The sequence below is a fragment of the Molossus molossus genome, unplaced genomic scaffold (assembly GCF_014108415.1).
Source record: "Molossus molossus isolate mMolMol1 unplaced genomic scaffold, mMolMol1.p scaffold_m16_p_7, whole genome shotgun sequence".
Lineage (NCBI taxonomy): Eukaryota > Metazoa > Chordata > Mammalia > Chiroptera > Molossidae > Molossus > Molossus molossus.
Window position 1 is genome coordinate 91,347,436 of NW_023425401.1, and position 27,506 is coordinate 91,374,941.

General features: G+C 40.2%; 1 protein-coding gene across 2 annotated transcripts in view; it reads left to right on the forward strand.

Moving 5' to 3' along the window:
- Positions 1-27,506, forward strand: part of SND1 (staphylococcal nuclease and tudor domain containing 1) — a 475,051-nt gene that overhangs the window by 292,490 nt on the left and 155,055 nt on the right. For both annotated transcript variants that reach the window (XM_036247541.1, XM_036247542.1), the window contains exon 15: positions 23,480-23,621. In XM_036247541.1, coding sequence (XP_036103434.1) covers positions 23,480-23,621 — 142 coding nt within the window. The remainder of the gene's footprint in view (positions 1-23,479; positions 23,622-27,506) is intronic.

The following is a 27,506-nucleotide window of genomic DNA, read 5'->3' on the forward strand; positions in this document are numbered from 1 at the left end:
AGACCCGGGTTCAGTTCCCGCTAAGGGCACGTACCTCGGTTGCAGTTTGTCCCCGGCCCTGGTTGGTCGTGCGGGTGGCAGCCACTCGATGTGTCCCTTTCACATCGATGTTTCTCTCTCTCTCTCTCTCCCTCTCTCTCCCTCCCGCTCTACCTGAACAAAAAATGTCCTCGGGTGAGGATTAAAAAAAAAAAAAGTTACAACTAAACTACAGAACAACCATCATTCAAAACTGCCTGAAATCAAGCTGAATGGAAGTCCTACAACTACGAAATTAAAGCAGCAGCCACATCCAGACTGGTGTCCCGCTCAGGGTTCCAGTGCCAGGAAGAGAATCCCCATAACTTCTGGCTGGAAAAACCAGCGGGAACTGAGGCTCAGGGAGGCCCTGGCGGCTGGAGCCCCAGGCAGCTCCTTAAAGGGCCCGCACACGGACTTATCAGACTCCCTCCCTCTAAGCTTGGAGGGGAGGCAGCTCGAGGGGCACCAAAGACATACAGGGAAGAACTGAGCTGTTTGGCACTGGAGCAAGGGCTGGAGAGGGGGCTTTCTCCGGGACAAGCAAGCTATCAGAGGCCTTTGTTCCTTTGGTGAGCCCTTCCCTGGGGCGGCAGAGAGACGCCATATCTGGGACTCCAGCAACCTGGCTCACACTGGTAGCCCCGCCCTGGTGACTCCCTGAGGCCCCGCCCCACCCAACTTTCAGGCCCACCCAAGCTGTTGCCACTTGCTTAATCATAGGATTGGCCTGTCTTGGATCCTGCTTCAGGTTTTCCTAAATTCTTTCAAACAAGCAGCATCTGGTCTCAGCGAGCCCCATACCTCCTGTTAAGTAATACACAGAAACAAACACAGGGAGGCAGCCAAAATGAGGAGACAAAGAAACAGGTCCCAAATGAAAGAACAGAACAAAACCCCAAGAAAAGAAATAAGCGAAATGGAGATAAGCAACCTAACAGATGCTGAGTTCAAAATACTTCTTATAAGGATGCTCAATGAACTTAGTGAGGGCCTCAAGAGCATAAAAAAGGACCAGTCAGAAATTATGGATGCAGTCAGAATTGAAGGAGGCATTAACTGAAATAAAGAATAATTTACACAGATTCAATAGTAGAGTACGTAAACCCAAGAAGCAAACCATCGATTTGGAATATAAGGAAGCAAAACACGCCCAATCAGAACAGCAAAAAGAAAAAAGAATCCAAAAAAATGAGGATAGTGTAAGGAGCCTCTGGGACAACTTCAAGCATGCCAACATTCGCATCTTGGGGGTGCCAGAAGGAGAAGAGCGAGAACAAGAAATCAAAAACCTGTTTGAAACAATAATGGCAGAAAACTTTCCTAACTTGGTGAAGGAAACAGACATACAAGTCCAGGAAGCACAGAGAGTCCCAAACAAGATGAACCCCAAGAGGCCCACACCAAGACACATCATCATCAAAATGCAAAAGGTTCAAGAAAGAGAGAATCTTAAAAGCAGCAAGAGAAAGGCAGCTTAGTTACCTACAAGGGAGTTCCCATAAGGCTGTCAGGTGATTTCTCAAAAGAAACTTTGCAGGCCAGAAGGGAGTGGCAAGAAATATTCAGAGTGATGAAACACAAGAACCTACAACCAAGATTACTCTATCCCGCACAGCTGTCATTTAGAATCGATGGCCATATAAAGACTTTCCCAGACAAGAAAAAGTTAAAGGAGTTCATCACCACCAAACCGTTATTATATGAAATGCTGAAGGGTCTTTTTGAAGAAAAAGATAAAATATATGAACAAACAAAATGGCAATGAATACATATCTATCAACAATGGAATCTACAAACAAAATGAAAAGGCAGAACAGAAACATTCTCATAGATACAGAGAACATTTGGTTGGTTGCCAGATGGGAGGGGGTTTGGGGGAATGGGTGAAAAAGGTGAAGGGATTAAGAAGTACAGATTCATTGCTAGACTGACAAACCTCAAATGGAAAGCAGTTGGGGGGGTGGGAAGAAATAAACCAAAGAACTTATATGCATAACCAATGGACACAGACAATAGTGTGGGAAAAGGCGGGAGTGGGGCGGAGGGGGTCAATGGGGACAAATGTGGAACATCTGTAATACATTTTACATTCAACAATAAAGATTAAAAAAAAAAAAAAAAAGAATTTGACCGTCTTGGCCTGGGATCTGATTAGGTTTGGAGGTTGGTTCTGTGGTGACAGTTCACGTTATACACCACAGTTTCATTATTAGTGGGTTCTGTTTTTACCTGATCCTATCTCCACTCCTTCAGCAGCATACAAAAGGTTGGAATGTGCAAGTCAGTGGAATATAAGGCTGTTGCTTATCTTGGAATTATTATTGTTTTGCTATAGCCTGCTCTGTAATAAATACAATTTCTCGCAGCTATAGAGTGTAAAACACATAATAAAACGGGGCTGATGTGTGGCTTACTGTCATTCTGGTAAATAAGACAAATCAATTACAGTTCTGAGGTAAGAGAGCTCCCACTCCTCATGTTGCAGCCAGCCAGCGCACACCTATTTTCCTCCTGTTTGTCCCTGCACCCCTTTCTCTCCCATTGTGTGAGAGCAGTGCTGGATGAGTCATGGTGTCTTTCACTCTGCCTCCATTTCCTGTTGGGTTTGTTCTTCACTCTCTGGGGCATGAGGAGTTTTGATATTTGTTGGTTTGTTGACAGTACTAAGAGAAGATAGAGCCAAACCAGTATCCTGTCTTTTCCAGTCACAGTTCTTACTTAGTCCCAGAATGAGACAGGTTAGTAGAACGGGGCTCGTACTTCTGAACAACTGCCTTTTCATGATGTGGAGTCCTGACAACTTGTCTGGTCATTCCTGTTGTTTCTTCTGCTCCTCTCTCTTACCTTCACTAAGTCCCTGTGTCTTTTTGTTGTTGTTAACTGCTGCTGTGCTCACTTGAATATTGCTTTCTTTGCTCATGTTACCTATTCACTTTTTTGTAACGTCTATCCATGGCTGATTTTATTGGAGATACATAGTATACTGATAATAGTATGCTTAAACCATGACCTAGATAGCTCTAGGGGTAGGAGGTCAGATTTTCGGGTCCCTCTTACTCTATCATGTCATGAAATGAAGACTTACAGAGTTGGCCAGTGGGATTCAAACTTGCAAATATAAAGGGTGAAAGTGTTCCTTTACAATAAGTAAATAAGTAAGTAAGTAAGTAAATAAGTAGGATTTTCTCTAGTATCCCTTCCTGACCTCTTCTTTCAGTTCCCGGTTTTTTAGTGCCTCTTTAACTTGAATAGCACCATACTCTTTTCCTCAGGGTATTTGAAGCAGTTCTTTCTACAAGAGGCTTCGGGACCCATACAGAAGTTATCTTTCCGTAAGTCCTAATGGAGTTGGGCCTCAGTGGAAAAGTTTAAACATATTAATTTTGGCTACAGAGACATAAAAAGTGGTTTGCTCAGTAAGTCCGAAGAAGGTATAAAAGCAGCACAATAGGCGTGTAAGTTAGTTCTGTGTTCAGTTGCAGTTCCCCTTATGTCTTCTGGCCCACTTGGTTAGATTATCTTCTTATTTTCGTGTAATTCTAAAGTACCTTTCAGCTGGCTGCCTTTCTGTTGTTTTTGGGTTTTTTTTTGGTACGTGCCCCTAGTGGGAACGGAACCTGGGACTCTGTGGTCCGCAGGCCCACCCTCCAACCGCTGAGCCAAACCGGCCAGGGCTGCCTTTCTGTTCTTTCTAATCTCTGATAACTTGATGGCACAGATGCTCCTTTCTTGTTTGCTGTTTTGTTTGTTTTACGGTCACTTCCCTTTCTTCCTCTTCCTTAGCCTAAAATCACATTCTAATGTTCCTTTTGTGCCAAACACAAAGGTCGGGACCTGTCATTTGTGCCTGATGGGTTTCTGTGACCTGGAGGGGTTGCTTAGCTCTGGAGCTCCATTCACACCATGGCCTCTGGACCCAGGACTGGGCTCTGCTTTTACTGCTCCGGGGAAATCCTAAAGGAGCCCTGTAAGAGCCCACTCACCTGCTGCCCTTTGTGGCTAGCGCAGGCATTATGTGCTCCATAAATATGATGGCCCCTTGCAAGGGAGCCATGGTTAGTGCTAGTGATGGGTTACCATGGTTGTTGCCTTGCATCTCTCCTGCATTCAGCAATTCAAGTTTTTGCCAATTTAGGGGAAGGAATTTCTTTCTCTATTTTGTTCTTCCTCTACCCCCACCCAAAGGGTTTTGGACTGCAGTGTGCAACTCATTGACTTGTATTCTCATAGCACAGAAATATGCACTGCAGCCCTGTGGTACAAGGCGCCTGTGATGCCAAAGTGGCAACTACCCTGAAAGTTTCTCCCAGGCTCTTTTCATTTCTTTCTTTCCTTTCTTTCAGCCTCCCCCGTCTCACTCCCACTCCTGTCTTCCCATCACCCCCCTCTCCTGCCCTGTGTCCCTTTCCCCCCCATGTTCCTTTTCCTCTTTCCTTCTGAAAAAGAGAGGATGTTAAGGAGACCATGACTGTGTCATGGAGTTTGGTTCTCCTTAGGATGCATTGCCTAGCTGTTGAGGTCATTGCTTTATTGTCTTTTGTCCATAGTTATTTCAGATTTTGGAGTCCTGTGTGACCAGTCCTTGTTTTGTCAAGCTTTCCAATTGAAACTCCCCAGAACTAAGTGCAGGGCTATCCATCTTTCCTTCTAGAGAAATCTAAAAGCACTTATGCTTCCCGTTGGAATAAAAGAGAAGTGTATCCTTATTAGGTTGAACATGTTTCTGAATGAGTATGGTAAAGAAATGCTAGAATTTTGTAAAGATTGTAGTTCAGCATTTACCACAGTTAGTAGTGTCCAAGCACCTCCTATTATCAATTTAATCTACTTTCCAACTGAGTTTTGTTCCTTTTGTAAATTTTTGTATTGTAAAGCACTTAATTTAGGATATAGTCTCTCAACTCTCTTATTTAGTTGGGAGTATCAGGAGAAATTGTTATAGACTTTGAAACTGGGAAGATTATTGGGTACCCTTTCAATGGAATGCTGGGTACTGCCTAGTAAACCCTTTGTGGTTAACTGATTTTATGGGGGTCTGCTGCTTAGTTTTTATTTCTGGTCTGTGGAGAGAGAAATTTAATTTGCAGAGGCCTGATGGTTGCTGCAGTGATTCCTGTTTGTACAAATGTGACCCCATATAGATTTCTGCCCTGTAAAAGAGGTGATTTCAAATGTTACATTTTCGCTCTGTAGTTTTAATGTACAGCAGGGTTGGGGAACCTTTTTTCCTGCCAAGGGTCATTTGGATATTTATAACATCATTCAAGGGCCATACAAATTATCAGCTTAAAAATTAGCATTCCATATTTGGTCAGGCTAATTTGGTGAGGTATTGATTTCTTGTGGGCCGGACGTTCCCCACCCCTGTACAGTTTTGCATCTTTAGCAAACTCACTTCAGCATCCCTTGTTGCCTCTACATATGTCTGTTCTTCAGATTCTCATTTGAATCAATTGTAATATCTTTCTGGTTCCCACATTAATTAGTGGGTTAAAATAACATTTGTGACACATGTTTTATATTTGTATAAAAGTCATGGTTTTACACATTTGAAAAGTATCCTTTAAGAGGGGAAGTAATTGCCCAATGTTATAAATACAAAAGCATTTATAACATTAGTTATAAATACAAAAACATTTATAACATTAGGCAATAAGAGATCATGTAATTATGTGTTTTTAAATTTTTGTTGTTGTTGTTGTTGCTTCCTCTCTACCTGGAAATGAAGAGTCATTTGGTTGTGAAAGTCCTGTAAAAAAAAATAAACAGTTCTCAAGTGATTATGTCTCTTTCACCTGCAAAATCCCTGGTTCCATTTCTTGTTCCTTGCTTGGTCTGCATTTTTGTTCACTGACAGGCTTTTGTTTTGGAAAATTCAGGCACCATAGCAGAGTGAGGTAGAGGTATTGAACGCTGAAGGCAGGGTACCATGTCTTGACATTTGGTGAGTGTGTCCCAGTTCTGCAGTTAAGCATCTCTGAAGACATGCTTGATCTGGTGACTTGCCTGAGGTGGAACACTATTAGAGACAGAGATTCTTTATGTGTTGCTTCTTACAATACAACATCTTCCCAAAATAATCAGCAGACTTGTTGTGTCACTGTCGTGGATTCTGTTTTCAAGAAAATTTTCTGCCACACATTTTTCTAGTTCTCTTCTTGATTCCTCATTTAACTATGACTTCACACACAGGAGTGTGTGCAGATTAAGTGTCCTAAGATATAATGATTTGTTTTTTTTTACTTTCTTTCTTTCTTTGTTCAAAAAAAAGAGAGAGAGAGGAAGTTGAGGGAGTCCAGGACCATTTTTTCCCAAAGTGCATCTCTTTCCCATTCTCTAGATGCATGTAGATATTTTTCTGTGATTCTGTTTCATGGACTCAAATTCCTTAAATAAGCCCATTACAGGCATGGCTACATAAATATTAGGGTATTTTGAAGGCAGTTGGTAAAATTCCTTATTCCCAGGTTCAGGTATATGATTGGGTTGTCTGATCTCTCCTGTGGCTACTGAGTGATGTGATGAAACGTGAAATGTTTCTGCCCAGCCCCGGCTCTGCTCTTCACTTCACCATCATAACACTACTTAGTCCTAGATTGAACTCGTTTTGTCCTGTGGCTATTGCTTATATAAACATCTCAAAGTAAGGCATTTTACTAACATAGACATTCTGCTTACTTATATTTTAAGGCTTTATTTAGTATGCTTCCAACATATTCCTTACAGAATATGTTGTACAAAATTTTGGGCATTGCTTGCAGTGTTGATGTCCAGCTAAATATCCTTGAATTGGAGTTCTGGGTCGCCCTGGAATTACCTAGTTATTCTGTGCCTCAATTCCTCAGGAAGTATGTTATCAGGAAGAAATGATAAAATTCCTAACACTATATCAGAGTTGGAAGATGTCAGAGAAGATAAGCTATTATCAAAGTTTGACTCTGGAGGAAAACTTATATTCTATTGATAGTCCATTATTGCAATGTGCCTGATGCTTCATCCACTGTAGAGACTATATTTTTCTGTAGCTTACTCAGTTTATTCCACCATTTCAAGTCCTCAGTTCCAATGACGATGTTGTTGATTAGCTCTTTTTGAGTAGCATTTCTTCTCGGGTGTCCTACTCCTTCTCTCTCCTGACCATCCTTCTGCTTCCTCCGCCAGGGCATTAATCATCTTCCAGGCAATTTCCCCTTTTATGTTCATTGTCTTCTGATCATGTTTTCTTCAGCAAGTATATCATCAGTTATTACCATAATTTGTACTTTTTGATGTATTCATTGGTAACTCTTCCCAAGTTGACATGTGTGCAGTGGTTTTCTTCACTAGTTTCTAATCACAGAAAGGGGTGTGCATCTTTTTGCATCTCTTCAGAGCCTAGTTTAGATTTGATAATATGCCAGATGATGATCTTAAACAGTGTCATACTATTTGCAATAATGTAACCCTGTAGGGCTAACTGTGCTGGTAGTAACTAGAAGTGGACAGGCATATTTTCTAGAACAGCGATTTTCAACCTTTTTCATTCATGACACATATAAACTAATTACTAAAATTCTGCTGCACACCAAAAAATATTGTATTTTTTGCCAATCGGGCAAGGAAAATAGGTATAATTTTGATTCATTCACACCAGACGGCTGTTGTCTTTTTTTTTTTTTTTTCCGACAATCTAAGGGAAAAGAGGTCAGTGCCCCGGCCAAGTAATCAGGTATTGCATGTTTTAATAAGTCTTGTGGCCCACCTGTTGATAATCACTGTTCTAGAATATGGTAGCAGTATGGAGTCATGATTAGTAGTGTGGGCTCCAATATTAGATCACTGAAGTTCACGTCCTTGCTCTATCGCTTATTACTTTGTCTCCTTGAGGAAGTTATTTAACCTCTGTGCCACAGTCTTCCCATCTGTAAAATTAATAGTAATGGCTCTTACCTCATTAGATTTGTGGTGTGATTGAATGAGTTAATACATGCGAAGTATTTACAATAGTTGACATAATAAGAGCTCAACAGAGAGCAGTGGTTCACGTGGTGGTGGTGATTATTAAATTGCTGAGCATTCTGCCTTGCACATAGGACATCCTCTATAAAGTATTTTTATTTCAATAAATAAATTCAAGTCTCAAGTCATATTCCTCCCTCTGCTGAGTTCTTTTAGTGCCTCTTTATCTCTCATTTGATATTTAACCTATGCTATCTGGCTTTGTTTTTGTTTGTTTTTTTGTTTTGTTTTTTTATCCTCACCCGCGGACATTTTTCCATTTTTTGGTCAGATAGAGTGAGAGGGAGAGAAACATCGACGTGAAAGGGACACATCGAGTGGCTGCCACCCGCATGACCAACCAGAGCTGGGGACAAACTGCAATCGAGATACGTGCCCTTAGTGGGAACCGAACCCAGGTCTCTCTAGACCACAGGCCAATGCTCTACCTGCTGAGCCAAACCGGCCAGGGCTGTTTGTTTTTTTTTAATCCTCATCTAAGGATATTTTTTTCCATTTATCTTCAGATAGATTGGGAAGGAGAGAGAGAGAGACATCAGTGTGAGAGAGACATCAATGTGAGAGAGACACATTGACCGGTTGCCTCCTGCACGACCCTGATCAGAGCCGGGGACTGAACCATAACCAAGGTATCTGCCCTTGACCGGAATCAAACCCGCAGCTCTTTGGTACGTGGGCCAGTGCTCTAACTGCTGAGCCAAACCAGCCAGGGCTGGCTTGTTCTTTAAATGCATTTTTCATGTTGAGTCAGTGAATGAATGATCAAAAAATATGTATTTATCAAGAGCTTATTATATGCCAGACACAGTGCTGAGTGTTGAAGATACAACATTAAACAAGAAATATGTAGTTCCAATAGGGCACATACAACATGTTATGTAATTGCAGTTGTAATAGGAGTACAGAGTCCTGTAAGAAGACATACTCAGCGCCATAGCTTATTTCAAGTGATCAGAGAAAGTCTTTTAAGTGATTTTAAAATGAGTACTAAAGAAGGAGTTAGCTGTAGACAAAAGCATGTACAGGAAGGTCCTGAGATAGAAAGCTGTACTGGTTAGGGAAGGACATTGTAGTGCACTATGTAAGGGCTGAATGGTGGCTGGAACAAGGATTATGACGGCATGTGGAGAGAGAAATTGAAGATCCAGTTTGGTAATAGAATTGATAGAATTTGGTCTTTGTTTGTATCAGGGGTCAAGGTAGGGTACTGAAAGCAAGTGTCATAAGTAAGCATCTCATGTGTCTGAGTACAAATAACGGTTGATGATGGTGCTACTTTTCTCATGTGGTAAGTAGTTTGGTGGTGTAGATTCAGGAGGAAAAAAGAATTTCTGGCCCTGGCTGGTGTTGCTCGGTGGTTAGAGTATCAGTCTGTGTACCAAAGGGTCTCACATTCAATTCACGGTCGAGGGCACATACCTGGGTTGCAAATTTAATCCCCAGCCCTTGGTTGGGACGGGTGCAGGAGCCAACCAATCAATGAGTCTCTCACATCGATATTTCTCTCTCTCTCTCTTCCCTCCCTTGTACTCTAAAAATCAATGGAAAAAAAATATCCTCAAGTGAATATTAGCAACAACAACAAAAAATTAGAATTTCTTGACATGTTAAAATTGAGGTACCCATTAGTCATTCAAATGAGCCATTCACATAGTCCGTAGCCCAGAAAGTGGCTTGGGCTTTAAGCATGAATTTAGGACTATTGGGCATAGATATGTGAGTGTACATAATTGCTCAGAGAATATTAAGAGAGAAGAGTCCCTAGGCCAAACCCTTTATTTCCAAAATGTAAAGATATATGAGGAGTCACTGGCCAAAGAAACTAAAAAAGGGGCTTCCTGGGCTGTTGGAGGAAAATCGTAGCAACTAAGAGGAAGAGAGAGAGCTTCAGACAAGAGTTGACTCTGCTGCTTCAAGGTCGAGACAGATGAAGATTGAGAACTGTCCAGTGGATTTAACAACGTAGGTTACTGGTGACCTCATTAGAGTCCTTTTTGTGGAATGAAGGGGTAGGAAGTGAGAGCTAGATGCCTTCCCAACGGACTTATCCCCAAGAAGGCTTACATCTCTATACCTTCAGTTTTCGGAGTTTTCTAACAATAGTAAATGGATAAACGTCTGTGATAATGGTGTCTGTGTAATTTTCAATGAGTGAAAAGGCTTTAGAACATTTATAATTACATATGCACTGAGAAAGAAGTGACAGTGATCTGAGCGCCTTAGTTGAAATACAAATTTCTTTTGTTATCTTGACCAAAACTCTTTGTCTGAATTCTCTGCCATCACTCATGCATTCTGGGGTAGATGGTTTTTCATTGATAGGCTATATACTTAGAGTTTCACTTCTAGAATCCCAATACAATGTTCACATGTGATTACATCATGCCAGAGTTATAAAGTCACACAAGGTTGGGGTAAGGTTAAGTCCATATTTTTTCATAGGAAGAATGAGAATTTTCAAATATACGCAAAATACTATAATTCCACTCTATTCTCCAAGGGTAATTTCATAATGGTTTAAGCATGTTATCACATATCTTTTTTGTCTGCATGGAATTCTGGGTACTTTTTATTAAATCAGTTTCTATGCCCAGACATTGAGTTCTTTATTTACATCATACTGCTTGCTTTACTAGGAACACATTTTACTTATTCTTACATCATACAAATTAATGTGTGATTTTTGTTTTATACCTATGGTCAACACTCTTTTTGGCTCTGAACCATAATTACCTAAGTTAAATTTTTATTCCTTAGGAAAAGGGCTACTTAGTTCAGTGTCATCTGTGCCATAAAGCACTGTGCTTAGATGCTGTTGTTGAAGGAATCAGGGAGCAAATTTCACATCAGTTTTAAATGAAGATGTTTTCCAAATCAGTTCACAGACTTTATTACAACGTCTATAATATTTATTGTCTCCAAACATACAGAACAATTATAAAGAACTAATTTACTTTGGAGAATATTGAATTTGGCTCTAAAACACTGGAGAGAGTTATCCAGCTGAATAATTTGTAAGTTTCTCTGAACAAAGCTGAATCAGCACTGAATGTTAATAATTTTCTTCTTTTTAAAAATAACAAAAACTTACACTTTTTTTGACTACCATTTTTTTTGTTAGAAGTTTTATGTTTCAATACATCAAATGTAAATAAGCCAGGAAATAAAATCATCTCTACTACTACAATTAGAAAATTTTCAGTAAAAATGTATCTTCTCACCAAAATGTGGGCTTCATCTGCCCCTCCCCACCTCTTTTTTAAGTGATACAAGGACAGGAACTTTCTATTTTATTCTTAATACAACCAGGGCCTTTTTTCTGTTAATTATATTTTTCCATATAAATATTCCTGAACCATACTTTTAGTGTCTGCCTAATATTCTGTCTTATTAATGTACTGTGATTTATTTAATCAGCTTCCTGTTGTTAGCTATTTTGGTTGTGTTTTTTTTTCTTTCATAAACAACATTGATTCCTTTAGCTAATTCATAATCTGTAGTTAAGGAATATATGCCAAAGGAGACATATAGTTTTTTAAATGTCATCATTCTATAAATCTTTATTGAGTAAAATGATTAGATTTTTGGTTTGATGCATTTGATGTTCTTCAAAATACTGACCACCTCTGTCTTTTTTTTAATCCTCACCCGAGGATATTTTTATATTAATCTTCAGACAGAGCCGGAGGGAGAAAGAGAGAGAGAGAGAAACATTGATGTGAGAGAGACACATCGATTGGTTGCCACCCACGCAACCCCAGCTGGGGACGGAACTGCAACCAAGGTATGTGCCCTTGGTCGGAATCGAACCCAGGACTCTTCGGTCCGCGGGCAACGCTTTTAGTGCTGAGCTATACTGGCCAGGGCTGACCACCTCTGTCTTAATAATAAAGTTTTACTATAATAGTTGCCATTTTTATTCATATCTTAAAAACTAGAACTTTCTCTTCCACATTTTGTATTATTAACTCTTTAAAAATGCAGTGCTTTCAAAAGACCAATTAGACGTAATAAGAATTTTATTTAAGATTTATTGGACCTAAATTGATACGGCTGCAGGCAAAAAAAAATGAATGTTCACAGTACTTTTAGGGGATGTTGAAATTATTTTAGTTATCTAACATTTTATAATATTTATTTTGATTTTTGTATGTCACAAGTTGCTTGCAGATTTCTTTGTTCTTCATCTTTTTCTGAAGTTGTGTTATCTCAGGTGGGGCAGAGGTTATTGGCATGACATCAGTTTTCTTGCTTCTTGAGTTCTTGATTTACCCATGAAATGAAACTTCTACTTCATCAGATTATCTTTTAAATTCTTTACTCTGCACATATTATTTTAATTATCTCCCAAGTCATTTTCTGCTTCTGTAATAAGTTCTTACCTCTTGCCTATAGAGACTTTGAAAGTGATCAAAATCAATCTAAAACTTTTAAAAGAAAAAAATAGTATTTCAAACCTTTAGTTATTTTTTAATCATGGCCTTGTAATTGATATCCAGAGCAGTAGACTCTTCTTGATGTGCTTTGTTCTGTGTTCTTTCTCTCACCTACCATGTCTAAGCTTTTTTTTTTAATCCTCGCCTGAGGAGGATATTTTTCCATTGATTTTTTTTTTTTTTTTTTTAGAGAGAGTGGAAGGGAGTGATAAAGAGAGAGAGAAACATCAACATGAGAGAGAAAGTTGGTTGGTTGTTGGCTCCTGCATGACCCCACCCAGGCTAGGGAGCAAACCTGTAACTCAGGTACTACTATTTCCTTGACTGGAATAGAAGCCGGGACCCTTCATTCTGAGGGCCAACACTCTAACCACTGAGCAAAACTGGCCAGGGCTGAGCTATTTTTTTAGAACAGTCTAGTGTCTTTTCCAGAAATGTTCACGATGTTTATTGTGGTACAGTCCTTCACTGTTTAACGATGGAGATACATTCTGAGAAATATGTCATTAGATGATTTCGTCAGTGTTCAAATATTATAGAGTGCACTTTACACGGACCTAGATGGCGGTCTAACCTACTGCACTCCTAGGCTATATGGGATAGCCTATTGCTCCTAATCTACAAGCCTGTACAACATGTTACTATGCCATGAATATTGTAGGCAGCTGTAACACAATGGTAAGTATTTGCATATCTAAACAAACATAAATATACAGTATAAGAGATGAAAAAATGGTACACCTGTATAGGGCACTTATCAGGAATGGACCTTGCAGGACTAGAAGTTGCTCTGGATAAGTCAGTGAGTGAGTAGTGAGTGAATGTGAAGACCTAGAGCATCACTGTACATTCTTGTAGACTTTATAAACACTGCACACTTAGGCTACACTAAACTCAAAAAACACAAGATTAAATCAAGCTCGAGAAAATGATGCAATCAAGAGACAGTAAGCACAAGATATGTGAGGCCACTGTTGGCATAACACAGCATACTGTTTTACAGCAAACTATTTTTTTATAAGTAGAAAGAGTACACTCTAAAATAATGATAAAAATATACTGTAGTAAATACATAAACCAGTAACATAAGTCGTTTATTATCATTACAAAGTATTATGTACTGTAAATAATTGTAAGTGCTATACTTTTATACAACAGGGAGGTGTGGTAGGTATGTTTATAGCAGCATCCCTACAAACGTGTGTAGTGCCTTGCAACATGAGGACAGCTACAGTGTCACTCGGCAGCAGGGGTTTTTCAGCTCCCACTGTTGTATGCGCCGTCCATCACTGACCGAAGCATCGCTATGTGCCACCTAACGACAGTGCTGTATTCCTATAAAGAGTCATTATTTGAGTCTTAGAAAAATCACAACCTAGTTATTAAATGGTCTCTTTCTGTCATCATTGATTGTGTTTATATTTACCAGTTTAAAACAGAAGTGTCACCTTTAACTATTTTCTTCTCAATTTAATTATTTGTTTGCTATAAATTAAATGTCTACAATTTGGATAAATTACATGTGTTTAAAAATATATGTAACGTGAAAAAAATGGAAAAATATGCCTTCCAGTGCATTAAGCTCCTGTATACCTTTATCAGTTACAAATCGGTATTACTGAACCACTGTCTCTTATGTTTATATTTAGGTTCATAATAAAATACGTTTTATTCTCATCATAACTAAAGTAGACAGTGGTATCAAAAACATAGTGTATTACTGTGCTGATGAATAATGAAAGAAATTTATCTGTTGGATTCAAAGTAGTCATAGGATAATCTTTCAACAGAAGAAAACTACAAAACCATTTTATATTTACTTACCTGACCTCAGAGAAATAAAACATTCTCTCCATGAAATAGGAATAGGAGTTTCTGTAAAAGAAGAAGGGTAGCCCTGGCCGATGTTGCTCAGTGGTTAGAGTGTTGACCCTCACACTGTAAGGTCATGGGTTCAATTCCTGGTCAAGGGCATGTACCTGAGTTGCAGGTTCGATCCCAGGTCTTGGTTGGGGCACATTTGGGAGACAACCAAGCAATGTGTCTATCTCACATTGATGTTTCTCCCCACCCCCCCCAATCCCCTCCTCCCCCTCTACTCTTTAAAAATCGATGGAAAAAATATCCTCTGGTGAGGATGAACAACAACAACAAAAAAGGAAAAGAGTAGATTAAGAAAGCGGAAAGCATGGACTTAGGAAATAACCCAAGACAGGATGTGCAGGGAATTTCCAAGGTCTTGGTGAAAGGAAGTCCCAGGTCATCTGTTGTGCAGGCCTCACAGACCATCAGCAAAAGTCAGCAGAAGCATAGGAGCTGTCCAGAGAAGGCTGTAATTTACAAAGATATAATTTTATAAACACTGGATATCAATTTTTAAAAAAGTATAAGCTTCTGGGAAATTAGAGTATGGAGAAATGGGTAAAGGGACTGTTAGAGGTGAAGTAAGGGATAGGAAGACGATGGTTTTATTTGTGGAAACTTTTTTGGATCCCATGAATTACGAGCCATAACTTTCTAGTTTTGTGGATAGGCAGACCCAAGGAAGGACCTTGGCACCACGTTGGTGGACTACACCTCAAACAAGTTAGAGAAAGAATTGAATATAGAAAGAGAGTGAATTTAAATAGTTGATACTTTCTTATAACTAAGTATATACTTGTACCGTTTTTATGTGAGGCACACACATACCATCCCTGTGCTTTCTAAGCTAATCTTATAGTACAAAAAAGGTCTTATAGAATAAGCCAGGGCATTGTGTTTCCTGTTGATGATAAAATGCAGATTTTCCCACTAAAACACAATGACTTTATTTCTAAAGGTTAAATTGAATGATTCTTACTGTATAATTTCAGCTGGTTAAATTTGGGAAACTCAAAGTCATTCAATAAAAGAATAATCTCTGAGCCTCTGTAGAATTTTCATTTGATTAAGAGTTGGATATTATTATTAAGCCACATCACATGAATTTATTTCAAGGTAGAAAAGAAAATGTCAATAGGTATATGTACTCAGTAGTACTTTTTTCTTTCTTTGAACAGAACATTCCCTCTGTATAGCCAGTTGAGGATCATGCTTTCCTTTAAACATTGCCCAAGAATTGATACTTTCTTATGCTGCTTTTAGGAAACTGATAAGATTTTTTTCTGTGCTCTTCTAACCCTGTGATTTCTCATCTATTTTCTGCTTGAATTTTTAAAATTCTCTAATACATTGAATAGTTGATTAAAGTAGTTTATCTAAAACACAATTATCGAGTGCTTACTTTTTAACTTATTTTCTCTGAGCTACTTATAAATTAGTTGAAAAAAGTGTTTTAAGTTACAAATTAAAATAGTGCAGTCTACTTATCCAGGACAATTTTTTAATTTATTTTAAAAATTTAGGCAGTGAAATATAATTTTTAGTATATAAATTTATGAGTTTTGATAAACATGGACTTTTTAAATAATTATTTAATTAATTATTTTAAAAATTTAGGCATAATTTATATACAGTAAAATATAATTTTTAGTATATAAATCTATGAGTTTTGATAAACATGAACTTTTTTTAATTAATTAATTTTTGTTATAGATGTTTCTCCTTTTTCCTCCATTGACACTCTCCTCTTGTTCCTACTCCCCCACCCCCCGCAGCATTGTTGTTTATGTCCATTGGTTATGCTTATGTGCACAAGTTCTTTGGCTTATCCCCCCCACCCCCTCCTCTGAGGTTTGTCCGTCTGAACCATACTTCTATGTCTCTGAGCCTATTTTGATAAATATGGACCTTTTGAGAGTCATGAACATATGGAACTATCACTGTAGTCAAGATAATAAAACTGTTCTATCATCCCCCAGAATTCTTCTGTTCCCTTTGGAATCAACCCCCATCCCTTCCCTTAGCCCCTGGCAACCACTGATCTGTTTTCTATCCTTAAAATGTAACCTTTGCAAAAATGTCATGTAAATGGAATCATGCATTTGAGATTCATCTATGTTGCTACCTATATCCTTTTCATTGTGTGAGTGTACTATAGTTTTTTCATTCCCCTGATGAGGGAGATTTAGGATTTCTAGTTTGGAGTTAGTGCAGGTACATTCCAGGCCATATTCTAGGGGTCCCTGATGTGTTTCCGTAACATGATTTGACTTTCTTTTAGTTAGACTGCAGTGATTGTCAGTCACAATGCTGCCCTGCATGTTTTCATTATAAACACAGGGTTGTCTCTTGCCTTAGCATTTGCCAAATCCTGGTTTCTTTTCTCAGTATTGTACCTGTAAAGAGGAAATAGTTGGTGAGCAGGGCCAACCAAATGAAAGTATTTAGATGCCTGTTCTTTGCAGGACTCCTAAGGGCAAGCATATTCTTAAAGTGTTGGAAGATTCATGGTTTTTCAAGTTCGATTGCAGAGGAATGTTTTGCTTCCACATTTGGGACATGAAGCTACCCGTGCACTGACATGCTCTGCAGCTTCCTTCTTCCCATTAGGGAAGCAGACCATGCCAGCTCCTTCTGCCCTTCAGTCTGTCCTCATCTTGCAAGTTTGGAAACTTTGCTTAGCGAGGCCATCCTACCTTAATAATTCGTAAAGGAGCAGAGTTAGGGAAGAAAATGGAAGGTTGTGTTCTGTGTTGAGGGCACCACACATTAGAATGCCAGCCTCCCACGCTCAGGGCTTCCTTCCAGCTCAGTGCTCCTACAACTGTCCTCTTGATTCATACTCTCAGAAGTAGAACCGAGAGCCTGAAACAGGGTTTCTCCTGCTCTCCGACATGAGCCTGAGTGGGCTGCTGGGCCAGCTGAGGGAACTGTGAGAAACTGTAAACTACAGACAGCACTCAACGAAAGGTTATTGATGGCCTGGCAGCTTCAACTCCTTTTTCCCCCCTGTTTTCTTGTAATTTTATTTGTTTTTCAGTCAGTGTTTTTCTCCAGGGTTCTCTCCTATGTTTACTCATTCCTGTTAAACTTGCACCTCGCTGAAGTATACACCTTTCCCCAGTCCCCCTCACACGCACCTCACCATGAAACATTGATAACCAGCCAGGCAAGACCGGATTCCGGGCTTTTAGTGCTTTGTGATATTGGAGCTGGAGAAGATTCCCAAGTGTCTCCCCCCAGGGCCCCATTTATATCAAGAGATTATTTTGCTGTACAGCTGGTTCCTCACAGAGAATCATAAACTCATTCTGTGAATTAAAATGTCGATTGGGCCATAGAGCCTGGGCTGTGGAAGGAGGAAGAGTGCGGAGTGAAGGATGACGTTTTTGCCTTCCTGGTAGGGGACATAGTTAGGATTTGTCTTCCAGATATCTGCAGAAGTAATTCTCCTGGTCTGGAGAGCCCTGTAAAGATAAATAACTGTGGTGATGAGTTATCACCATACACCCTAAAGTGAGTGTGTGTTTGCTTCAGTATCCTTAGCATTTAGTTCTGATCTCCCTGCTCATAGTTTCCTGTGTATTTGTACTCTTGACACACAGATTTTGCTGCTTCGATATTAAGATTGGTTGGACCCAAACAGCATTGTGCTCTGGAGTCTGTTAGCCTCAGGTCAGCCCTGTAAAGACAGGATAGTCTGCCCTTGAATGAGAGAACCCATCCTGGTTTGCTGGAGTGGCCAGTCCAGGGCATGGTTGTACCTCCAGGAAGCTTCAAGTTCAATGTTCTTTCCAGTTCAATTTCTCAAGTGCTGGTGGAGTGTTCCCATGGTACCGTAATAAGCTCTTGCATGTATTTGTTTTTAGTTCTTTTTTCCTATGATGTTCATCAAAGAGTGATTGTGATGATGAGAACTAATTAGTGAGCTTCATTATTAACAGTTCCCATTTGAGACTTGCATATGATAATCGTGAGTGGTTAATTGTTAACTAATAGGTTTGCTTTGATGCCATTTCCCTGTGCTGTTTTGTGTGTTGTGATGTTCCCCTCTTACCAGTGTTAACTGTGTTAATGCCTACTATAATTGGTATTTTCAGTGGCAAAATCATAAAACTCACTTTGCTAACATCTAGTACAAACTGACAGCCTAAAATCCTGTTCCAGAATTCACAGAACTTTGATTTATGTCAGTTCCGTTCTTCTAGGATGCAGATGACCTGGCTGTCTACATAATGTTCTCAGGACCTCGGTCCTGTACCTGCCATATAAGGATCCGGCTTCCCTTGCTCTCCCTAGACTCCCACCCTGAACTTCCCCCTTCTCCCAGATATCATAATACTTACTTACTATAAACATGTATTTGCTTCACGGCAAGGTACTTTGTAGAGATAAGTTGCAGTCTAACTACTGAAGGGGACTTCTTTCAGGCCTTGACAGGCATACCCACATTTGGAAGAGGTTGGGGCCAACAGGCCAGCAGTAAGGGGGCGTAGGATGGTATAATTAAGACGTCTTTATAACCTTTCACTCTCTCACTAGGAACCATCCTGCCTGTCTTCAGGGTCATTCAGAACCTTCCTCCTATAAGTTTGAGGTATAGATATTAATATCTTTTGAAATGAAGTCACCCCGGGCACATTTGTTGCATCATTACTTTCTCAATTTCAAGGTGCATTGAGGAAGCAGAAACATTCCTTAAAGAGATGCCATCCACAATAGCAGGTTAAATGTAACTAATGTATCCGTAAATTAGCTGTTCTAAGAGTACAGGACAATACTTAGGTATGGTTTGTTTTGGAGCACAGGTAATGTGAAAACTTCCAGTGCTACCAAACAGCCTTCTGGGCTCAGAAGTACAGTTGCTTCTTGATTAGTTACACCAGAGGAGAGGAATATTGGTATAGAAAGCAGAAAACTATGGCTAATTTATCTACTCAGATTCTCAAAGCCTTGAGCCAATGCAGTCCCAGATAACTACAGCAGGGAGATTCCCAGATCTCCTGTAAATAAACCATGGCCTAGAAAACCTGGGGCTGTGAGTCTCTGCAACTAGAAATATTGGGTATTTAATAGTCTTACCATGAAATCAGCATTCTTTTGTAAGTTCATGTTACCTCTTAAAACCTGAGGCCTTTAGAGTGTCAACTGTAATTAGAAAAAAGGAAGACCATCCAAATTAAAGTATCTACCTTGTCTCTGTCAGGAAAAAAACATAAAATAAAATGAATAAACATGTAATCCTCACTCCCCACCCCCCAAAACAACAACTCCTGGAGTTTTCCCTGGTAGTAGTTCCCAAGTGCCCAAGTGTAAACATTTTACGCTATGTATTACAGCATTGGGTACATTTGATTTCAATGTGCTGCATATTAGTTTAGTGACCTTGAATAAATTATGTAACCTCAAACAAAAAATAATAAAATATTTTTATCTGTGTAAAAAATAAAATACATTTTGGAGGTCTAAAGTTATAAGGAAATCCTTCATTTCACTAACTCTCAGTAGGTCCTCCTTCAGGATTATCGGAAGAGAAGTTAAAACGTCGTGTTAATGGCATCGTTTGAGCTTTATCACTTCACCGTCATCCCTAGGATCTACTTGGCATCTTAAATTCCTCAGTAGGGCCTAGATTGGTCTCTGTTATACTTTCTCATAATCAAGTTTTCTCTTACTTACCTCTTACTGCAACCTTAGAAATGAGTATGAGACTGAAGCACATTGCTCTCCTTGCACAGGCTCTTTGGAAGGCAAATTGTTGAACCACATTTAGTCAATTTTATAGTAATACAGTGAAAACTAATATGAATAATTTTCATAGCTAAATTAGCAGGGAAAGATGTATGGCTATATCACCTGAAGGAACTTGGCATTCAGTCTTATCGGTCTTTTCATTTGCGCCACTGAAACAAATAGTAAAGGTTTCAATATAAACATAAAAATGTTTATATTGAAAAGGTACATGCCAAGCAAAAGGTGCTTGAAATGACAAGAGACATCATTATCTGCATGTGACTAAGATTTGAAAGAGCTGACATCTTTTGGTGATTACATTCAATTTGGTTGACTTTATAAGATTTTTTTTTATTCTTTTTTTTTTATCCTCTCCCGAGGACACTTTTAGATATTTTGTTCAGATAGAGTGGGACGGAGAGAGAGAGAGAGAAACATCAACTTGAAAGGGACACATCGAGTGGTTGCCCTCCACACGACCCAACAAGGGCCGGGGACAGACTGCAACCGAGGTACATGCCCTTAATGGGAACCGAACCCAGGTCTTTCCAGACCGCAAGCCAATGCTCTAACTGCTGAGCCAAACAGGCCAGAGCGAATTTTTTTATTCTTCAAAGCCTATCACCTGGGGTGAAATTTCCATCTTGTTCCTTAATGGTAGTCCAGACATATCATCTTCAAGCCTTTGGAACACTTACCTCAAGAGAATGGGGGAGCTCCCTGTGTTGTCTTACAGTTTTGCCTCTGGAAATAAACATGGCCAGCTCCGGTGGGCCCTGGCCAGTTTGGCTCAGCGGTTAGAGCGTCGGCCTGCGGTCCCGAGAGACCCGGGTTCGGTTCCCGCTTAGGGCACGTACTTTGGTTGCAGTTTGTCCCCGGCCCTGGTTGGTCGTGCGGGTGGCAGCCACTCGATGTGTCCCTTCACGTCGATGTTTCTCTCTCTCTCTCCCTCACGCTCTATCTGTACAAAAAATGGAAAAATATCCTCGGGTGAGGATAAAAAAAATAAAAATAAAAAAATAAAATGTTCTTTTATGCCTTTAATTATCGTAGTTGGCTTTTATTTCTAATCTTTGTCATAATCAATGGCATGTCAGATTCTCTTTGCTGTCTTCCCATATTGTTTCTGTAATAGGACTGCTAAGTTGTAGGTGGAGACCTAGGAGGAGTCAAGGGCATGTATTTTTGTTTGTTGCTTTTTCTTTGATCTCATTTTAAGTACAATTGACCCTTGAATAATGCAGGGGTTAGGGGGAAATCTGTGTATAACTTGTGACTCACCAAAAACTTTATAGCCTACTGTTGACCAGAACACTTTACCAGTAACATATAAACAGTTGGTTAACACATATTTTATATATTATATGTATTACATACTGTATTCTTTTTTTGTTTTTGGTTTTGGTTTTGTTTTTTGGTACGTGCCCCTAGTGGGAACCGACTCTCTGGTCCGCAGGCCGAAGCTCCAACTGCTGAGCCAAACTGGCCAGGGTCATACTGTATTCTTATGATAAAGTAAGCTAGAGAAAAGAACATGTTATTAAAAATACACTTATAATACTGTACATATTTATTGAAAAAAATTTACATGTAAGTGGACCCATGCAGTTCAAACCCATATCAGTCAAGTTGGGTCAATGTTATCTCCCAGGTAATTGTTTAGCAAAATAGGACCAGTCTGATACAACTTCCTTTTTAGCGTTAACATTAAAAACATACCTGTATGTGTGTTTATCTTTTTTTTCTGATAAATATATCCAAAAGACGGTGATGAGCACAAGCCTGTTTCTGAAAAATAATAGATATTTGTAGTCTTAAGGGAAAGGGCTTTCTCTTCAAAGGCATTAAATTGCCTCATGATTTGCCATAATCAGTTTGATAATTGTTGATTTACTGGCTCAGCTCATGAATAATGTCCCAGGTTTAGACTAGTATGGCAAACGGATTCTATTCAGGTAGTGCTTTCTTTCCCGTGGAGCATTTGTCTTGCTCGACTGTTCGGGACTTGAGCCAGCTGCCAGAAAGGCCTTTTCCCACTGCATGTGTAGCGTGGAGTGTGTGCTGCTTCGGTGTTCATTGAAGGGAGTTTCCAGTGCACTAAAGCTCATTGTGCCATTCATTACCTTTTTCCATTGTGCCATTAGAGACTCAGAGAATAGATGACTGTCTCTCCTTTTCTCTGAGAATCTGTTTGAAGAGAAAGATGACTCTCATTACTATAAATATTGTTTTCATCCCAGCCTACCTCACTGCTTCTGAATAAACGGAGTCCCTTTGGCTGCTGTGAAAACTCAAATACTTAATGGCTTCTTAAATTTTCATTATCTAATGTGCATTAATTTAGATACAATAGTTCTGTTGCTAGGAGCAGAGTTAGCAAGGAAGAGCTTGGACCGCTTATTGTTACAGACGTCAGGAAAGTGTGCAGAGCTTGCTGTCCTCAGAGGGAGCTTAAGGTTCTGCTGGCTGGGCTGCAAACCTCGAAATTCCAATATGCAGTGACTTACCCCAGCATGTGCAATGTGATATTTTGATGCTTGCTTACTCTGTCATCTGTTTAAGTAGCTTGAGAGACTGAAAGGATTGGAGGGCTCTTAGCCTCTCTGTAGCTTAGTGCTCTGAGGTTCAAAATGTCCATGATTTGGTACTCTTTCGGGTAGAATGTATGCACTTTGTGTGGATGTGTGAAAAAAGTTTTAAAAGTGCTGTACAGTTTCATGTTTTTATTGTTTCTGTAATCATTCATGCTGACATGATATGGGATTGGTCCCCGTGGAGCACGTCTTGCAGTTGCAGATTTTTCAGCCTGAGAACAGAGCAGTGCACCCAGGTCCCAGCTCGTCCCTACAAAGCTCTGAGAGCAGGGCTCACGGTATTGGTGCCCAAATAAGGCTGCCTTTTTCTCCTTCTTAGGAAACAGTGAGCCCTGAATCTACATAACCTGTTGAAGGTGGAAGATGAACTACTTTGGGTTTCCTGGGAAAGGACTTTAGGGGCTATATCACATAGCCTGCGAGTCACTTTTTTTTCTTAATGAAAACTAAACATGAAATTAAAGAAGGTTAGTATTGGTCTTCTCTCAATTTCATGTAGAAGGAAGAGGAGCTCTTTCCTGTCCCAGAGAAGGGATGAAATTCTCACTTCAAAGCACCTTCCTAACCTGTATATCCACTAATTGCTTAGTAACTGAACAGAGGGAAGCAGAGTGTCAATGAGAATGTTCTGAAACATTTGATTAATTATATCTCTTCTATGGAATTCACATGGATATCTGGTCTGTGTCATGGTTTTAGAAATGTCTCATTTTATTAGGGTTATTTGCCTAGCTTCCTCGTGATCTGCTAGCCTGTGTCCTCAACCAGAGACAAAGAAACATTAACCTGGATCCCATTACTTTTCTAAGGATTCTTTTTTCTTTTCTCCACTAGGATACCCAAAAAGCAAAGCAGTTCCTGCCCTTTCTACAGCGGGCAGGTCGTTCTGAAGCTGTGGTGGAATATGTCTTCAGTGGTTCTCGTCTCAAGCTATATTTGCCAAAGGAAACTTGCCTTATCACCTTCTTGCTAGCAGGTAAGTCTTATGTGTTATATGTTACCCTGAAAATTCTTCCTGGGGCTCAGAAGTCATTTCTGGGGGTCATATATGTGTCCTTCTTTCCCCTGTGTCTTAGAGAGGACCTGGAGCCCATGTGGGTGCTTTCATCTCTAATTGAGATTTGAACACAACATTTCAAGATTTGGTCCCTCTGTCCCTTCAGACGCAACACTGGACCTTCTTCCTATTCCTCATTTCCACCACCCAGAGGATATAGGAGTAGAGTAGCTTAAAAAACAGTAGATATCCTCATACAGCCTGAGTGAAGGGAATTCCAGACATAGGAAACTATTAACAGTTGGCATTTCCTGTTTGGAATAGACCCCCACCCCCACCCCCGCCATGTTAGTCATGGTCAGGCCGCAGAGGAGCTGAGGCACCCTGTCCTTAGAGCTCCCCAGGCAATGCCGATTGTCTCTCTTTTACTCTTTTCAAATGTCATTGGGATCCAAATCCTTTATGAAACCCTGGACCTTCACAGGCTCCTGCATCTATTATGTTTGTCTGTTGCACTAAGGTTGGCATACTATGGCAAGCCTTTCTTTTCTTTGCTGGCTGAATGTACATCTCTCTTATCCTATCCTTTCTAGTAGCTTAATATCTCACAAGCCAGCAAGACTGTGTATGAACTGTGCTCTTTGAGTAGTTTATATATATGCATCCAAGGAGCAAATTTCTTTATTTCTTCCCTACTAGCAAGTAATAGCTATTTAGTTCAGTCAGGACTTTGAAAGGAACTGTGGTCTTTGATGGGAAGTGTCATTTTACTTCAACATGCTGCACACACATTCACTCGTCACAAAGGACTGGCTCTGTTGTGCTCTGCCAGTGCTCACTGTGTTTCTGAGGCCGTCCTGCTGCCTCAGCACTTCTTCTTGCAGAGTCTTGAATAGAATTTGCCATGGGGGAGAAGAAACGGGTGCCATGTTTATTGTCCCTGCCAGATTGCCTCCGCCTCCTTCTCCTAGAAGGCACTGATAGTCTCTTTTCTGTGTAAGGGACTCCCTCAGGCCCCAACTAAATGGATTGTTATGTGAGATAAATCCCTCACTGAACACATGACCGTGAGGTTCCCGCTGCTGCTGGGCTGGCACTTCTGGTTGAGGCTCTTGCACACTTTTAAGAAATTAATGATCACTCCACAGCTCTGCAGGCTTTCTGAGGGGCTATGAGGCCTGGCATGAGCTTAGGGGCAGGGGCGGGTGCAGAAGAAAAGGGCTACAACAAATCCACACCTCAGGAGAGGGCTGTGTGTGTTTATGCAAATGGATATTATAGTAAATGCAGGGTAGTGTTGCAGCGTGCAAGAATCCTTTATGCAGCCATTTGTGCCCTTAAGATTTCCGTGCCTGGCCGTGCCCGGCCGGTGTGGCTCAGATGGTTGAGTGTCATCCTGTGCACCAGGAGGCTTCCTGTTCAGTTCCCAGTCAGGACGCATGCCGGGGTTGCAGGCCCCATCCTCAGGAGGGGGTGTGCAAGAGGCAACTGATCTATGTTTCTCTCTCCTCTCTCCCTCTCTCTGAAATCAATAAAAACATTTTTTTAATGATTTCCATAGTGCAGAAGTTTCTTAGCAGTAACTTCATGCTATTACAGAGTTTGAGGTATATATTTATCTTATTCTTTGCTCTGTACTTGCAAAACAAAAGCATTTTCCTGGCATTGTAGAGCTTCATCCAGCAGTGTGAAAGAGAAACAGTATTATTCTTTTTTTCTGGAAACTTGGCCACAGATCTGTAGGGAAAATAAAACATTGTAGTTCTGAAAATTCAAAACTACCTGAATGGAGCCGGCTTGGAGCTTTGGATCTATCTTGGCGGGAGTTTTTTTGCAGAAGCCTTCTGGTTGTGGCTTACTGAAACACAAGCAACCTGATCACTCAGCTCAGCATCAGCCAGTTCCTCTGTGTCCTTGGCATTATTCTAAGCTTAGCAATTCAAAGGCATTGCCTGAGTTCACGTATGTTCTGAAAGATAGATTACAGAAGTAAACACATAATAAAAATATAAGCTTTTACATTTGTCTCTTGCCATACTATATGTGGTTATGTTATGTATCTTCTGGTTTCTTTAGAGACATGGCATGGATACAGGACATTGGAAAGTCGTAAGAGAAAGCAGATCTCAGTTAGAATCATGGCTGTACTCTACACAGGCAGAGACTCAGGGAGATTATTAACCACTTCAGACCTCAGTTTATACATCAGTTAACTGGAAAGAGTATCATGCCTCTCAGGATTGTTGTGAAGGTTTAATGAGATCAGAAAAGGGTGCAGAACAAGCCTTCCATGAAGTAGATCATCAGTACATATATTTCCTTCCTCATCCCCTCACAAAGACCTTGTGAATTCATAACTTAACTCTTGTATATAATGAACATAGGTCATAGTCTCCGTGGTAGAGCCATAGCTGTCTAATGACGGAAATAAATCAAGAAAAGGTGCTGTTTTAGTCTCTTTCTGACTGACAAGCTCACTGAAAGGAAAGTTGCTGGCTTTTCCCTTTGAGATTTTGGAGCAGGGAATTCTGTCTCATCCTGATAAGGCTAGGTCCTAGGACTCAAGAAGCTCTAAGGAAAGACAGACATGTAAACTAACTGCAGTGTTGAGCTCTAGGTGAGATAATAGACTCATTTACAAGGCACAGAAGTAGCACAAAGAGGAGAATGATTGGTTATTAAGCTGGGGATCTGGGAATGCCTCCCTGAGGATCTGATAGCTGAGCTGTGTTTTGAATGACAAATACAAGTTTGCACTGTTGGGGGAGGGGAGAGGAGGAGATGGAGAGGAAGGTTAGAGGTAAAGATAACAGCATGTACAAAGCTGTAGAGGTTTGATATATCCTGATGTGTCCAGACAACCATGAACTCTTTGGTGTCAGCGGATTATAAACAATGAGGAGAAGGGTGGTGGGTTGAAGCTGGAAATGCAGACAGGAACTAGTTTTTTTTTTTTTAATTATTGTTGGAGAGAGTCTTCTTGGGTTAAGGAAGTTCATTTTGGTGGATACATTGAACTAATTAAGGCTGGGGGTTGGGAGAGCAGTTAAGAGGCAAGAGGGGCCCTGGCCAGTTTGGCTCAGCCTTTGGAGTGTCAGCCTGAGGACCAGAGAGTCCCATGTTCGGTTCCTGCTGAGGGCACGTATTTCGGTTACAGTTTGTCCCCAGCCCCATTGGGGTCCTGTGGGTGGCGACCAGTTGATGTGTCTCTCTCACACAATAAAATAAAATAAAATAAAATAAAATAAAATAAAATAAAATAAAATAAAAAAGAGGCAAGAGGGATAGAGGCCTGAAATCTGGCAGTGTGGAGGAGAAGAGATTAGAAAAGTATTTAGAAGGAAGACTTGATCATTTGGAAAATAACTGGATTTTTTAAAATTGCGGATAGGAGATGATGTTGAAGTGTAAGAGAGAAAATAAAGCGTCTAGACCTGAGTGAGTTTGGGCAGAGTGTGATGTCCAAGGACAACACAAAAGTAAGACTAGGTTTTAGGAAGAGATCGTTGGTTTGGTTTTAGACATTTAACATTTGAGGTACCCTTGGGCATACTAAGGTCAGCAGAGGGGCCTAAGCAAATTCTTCATGTGGAGGAACCCTCAGCATACAGCCAATAGTTAAAAACAGTTTCAGTGCCTAGAGGACCAGTTTAGGAAGAATAAACACTCTGGGAAATTCCAGCCTGTGAGGAGTAGGCTAAGCATACATGCTTGGGCTGAGAAAACGTGCTCAGAGGAGTCAAAGGAGAATCCCGAGAGAGTAGTCTTCTGGAAGCCGAGGGAAGTTAGAATTCCAAGGAGTTAGCAGTGTTGAGATTTTACCTAAAAGATCAAGTAGGTAAAAACTATGAAGTTATTTTCTTA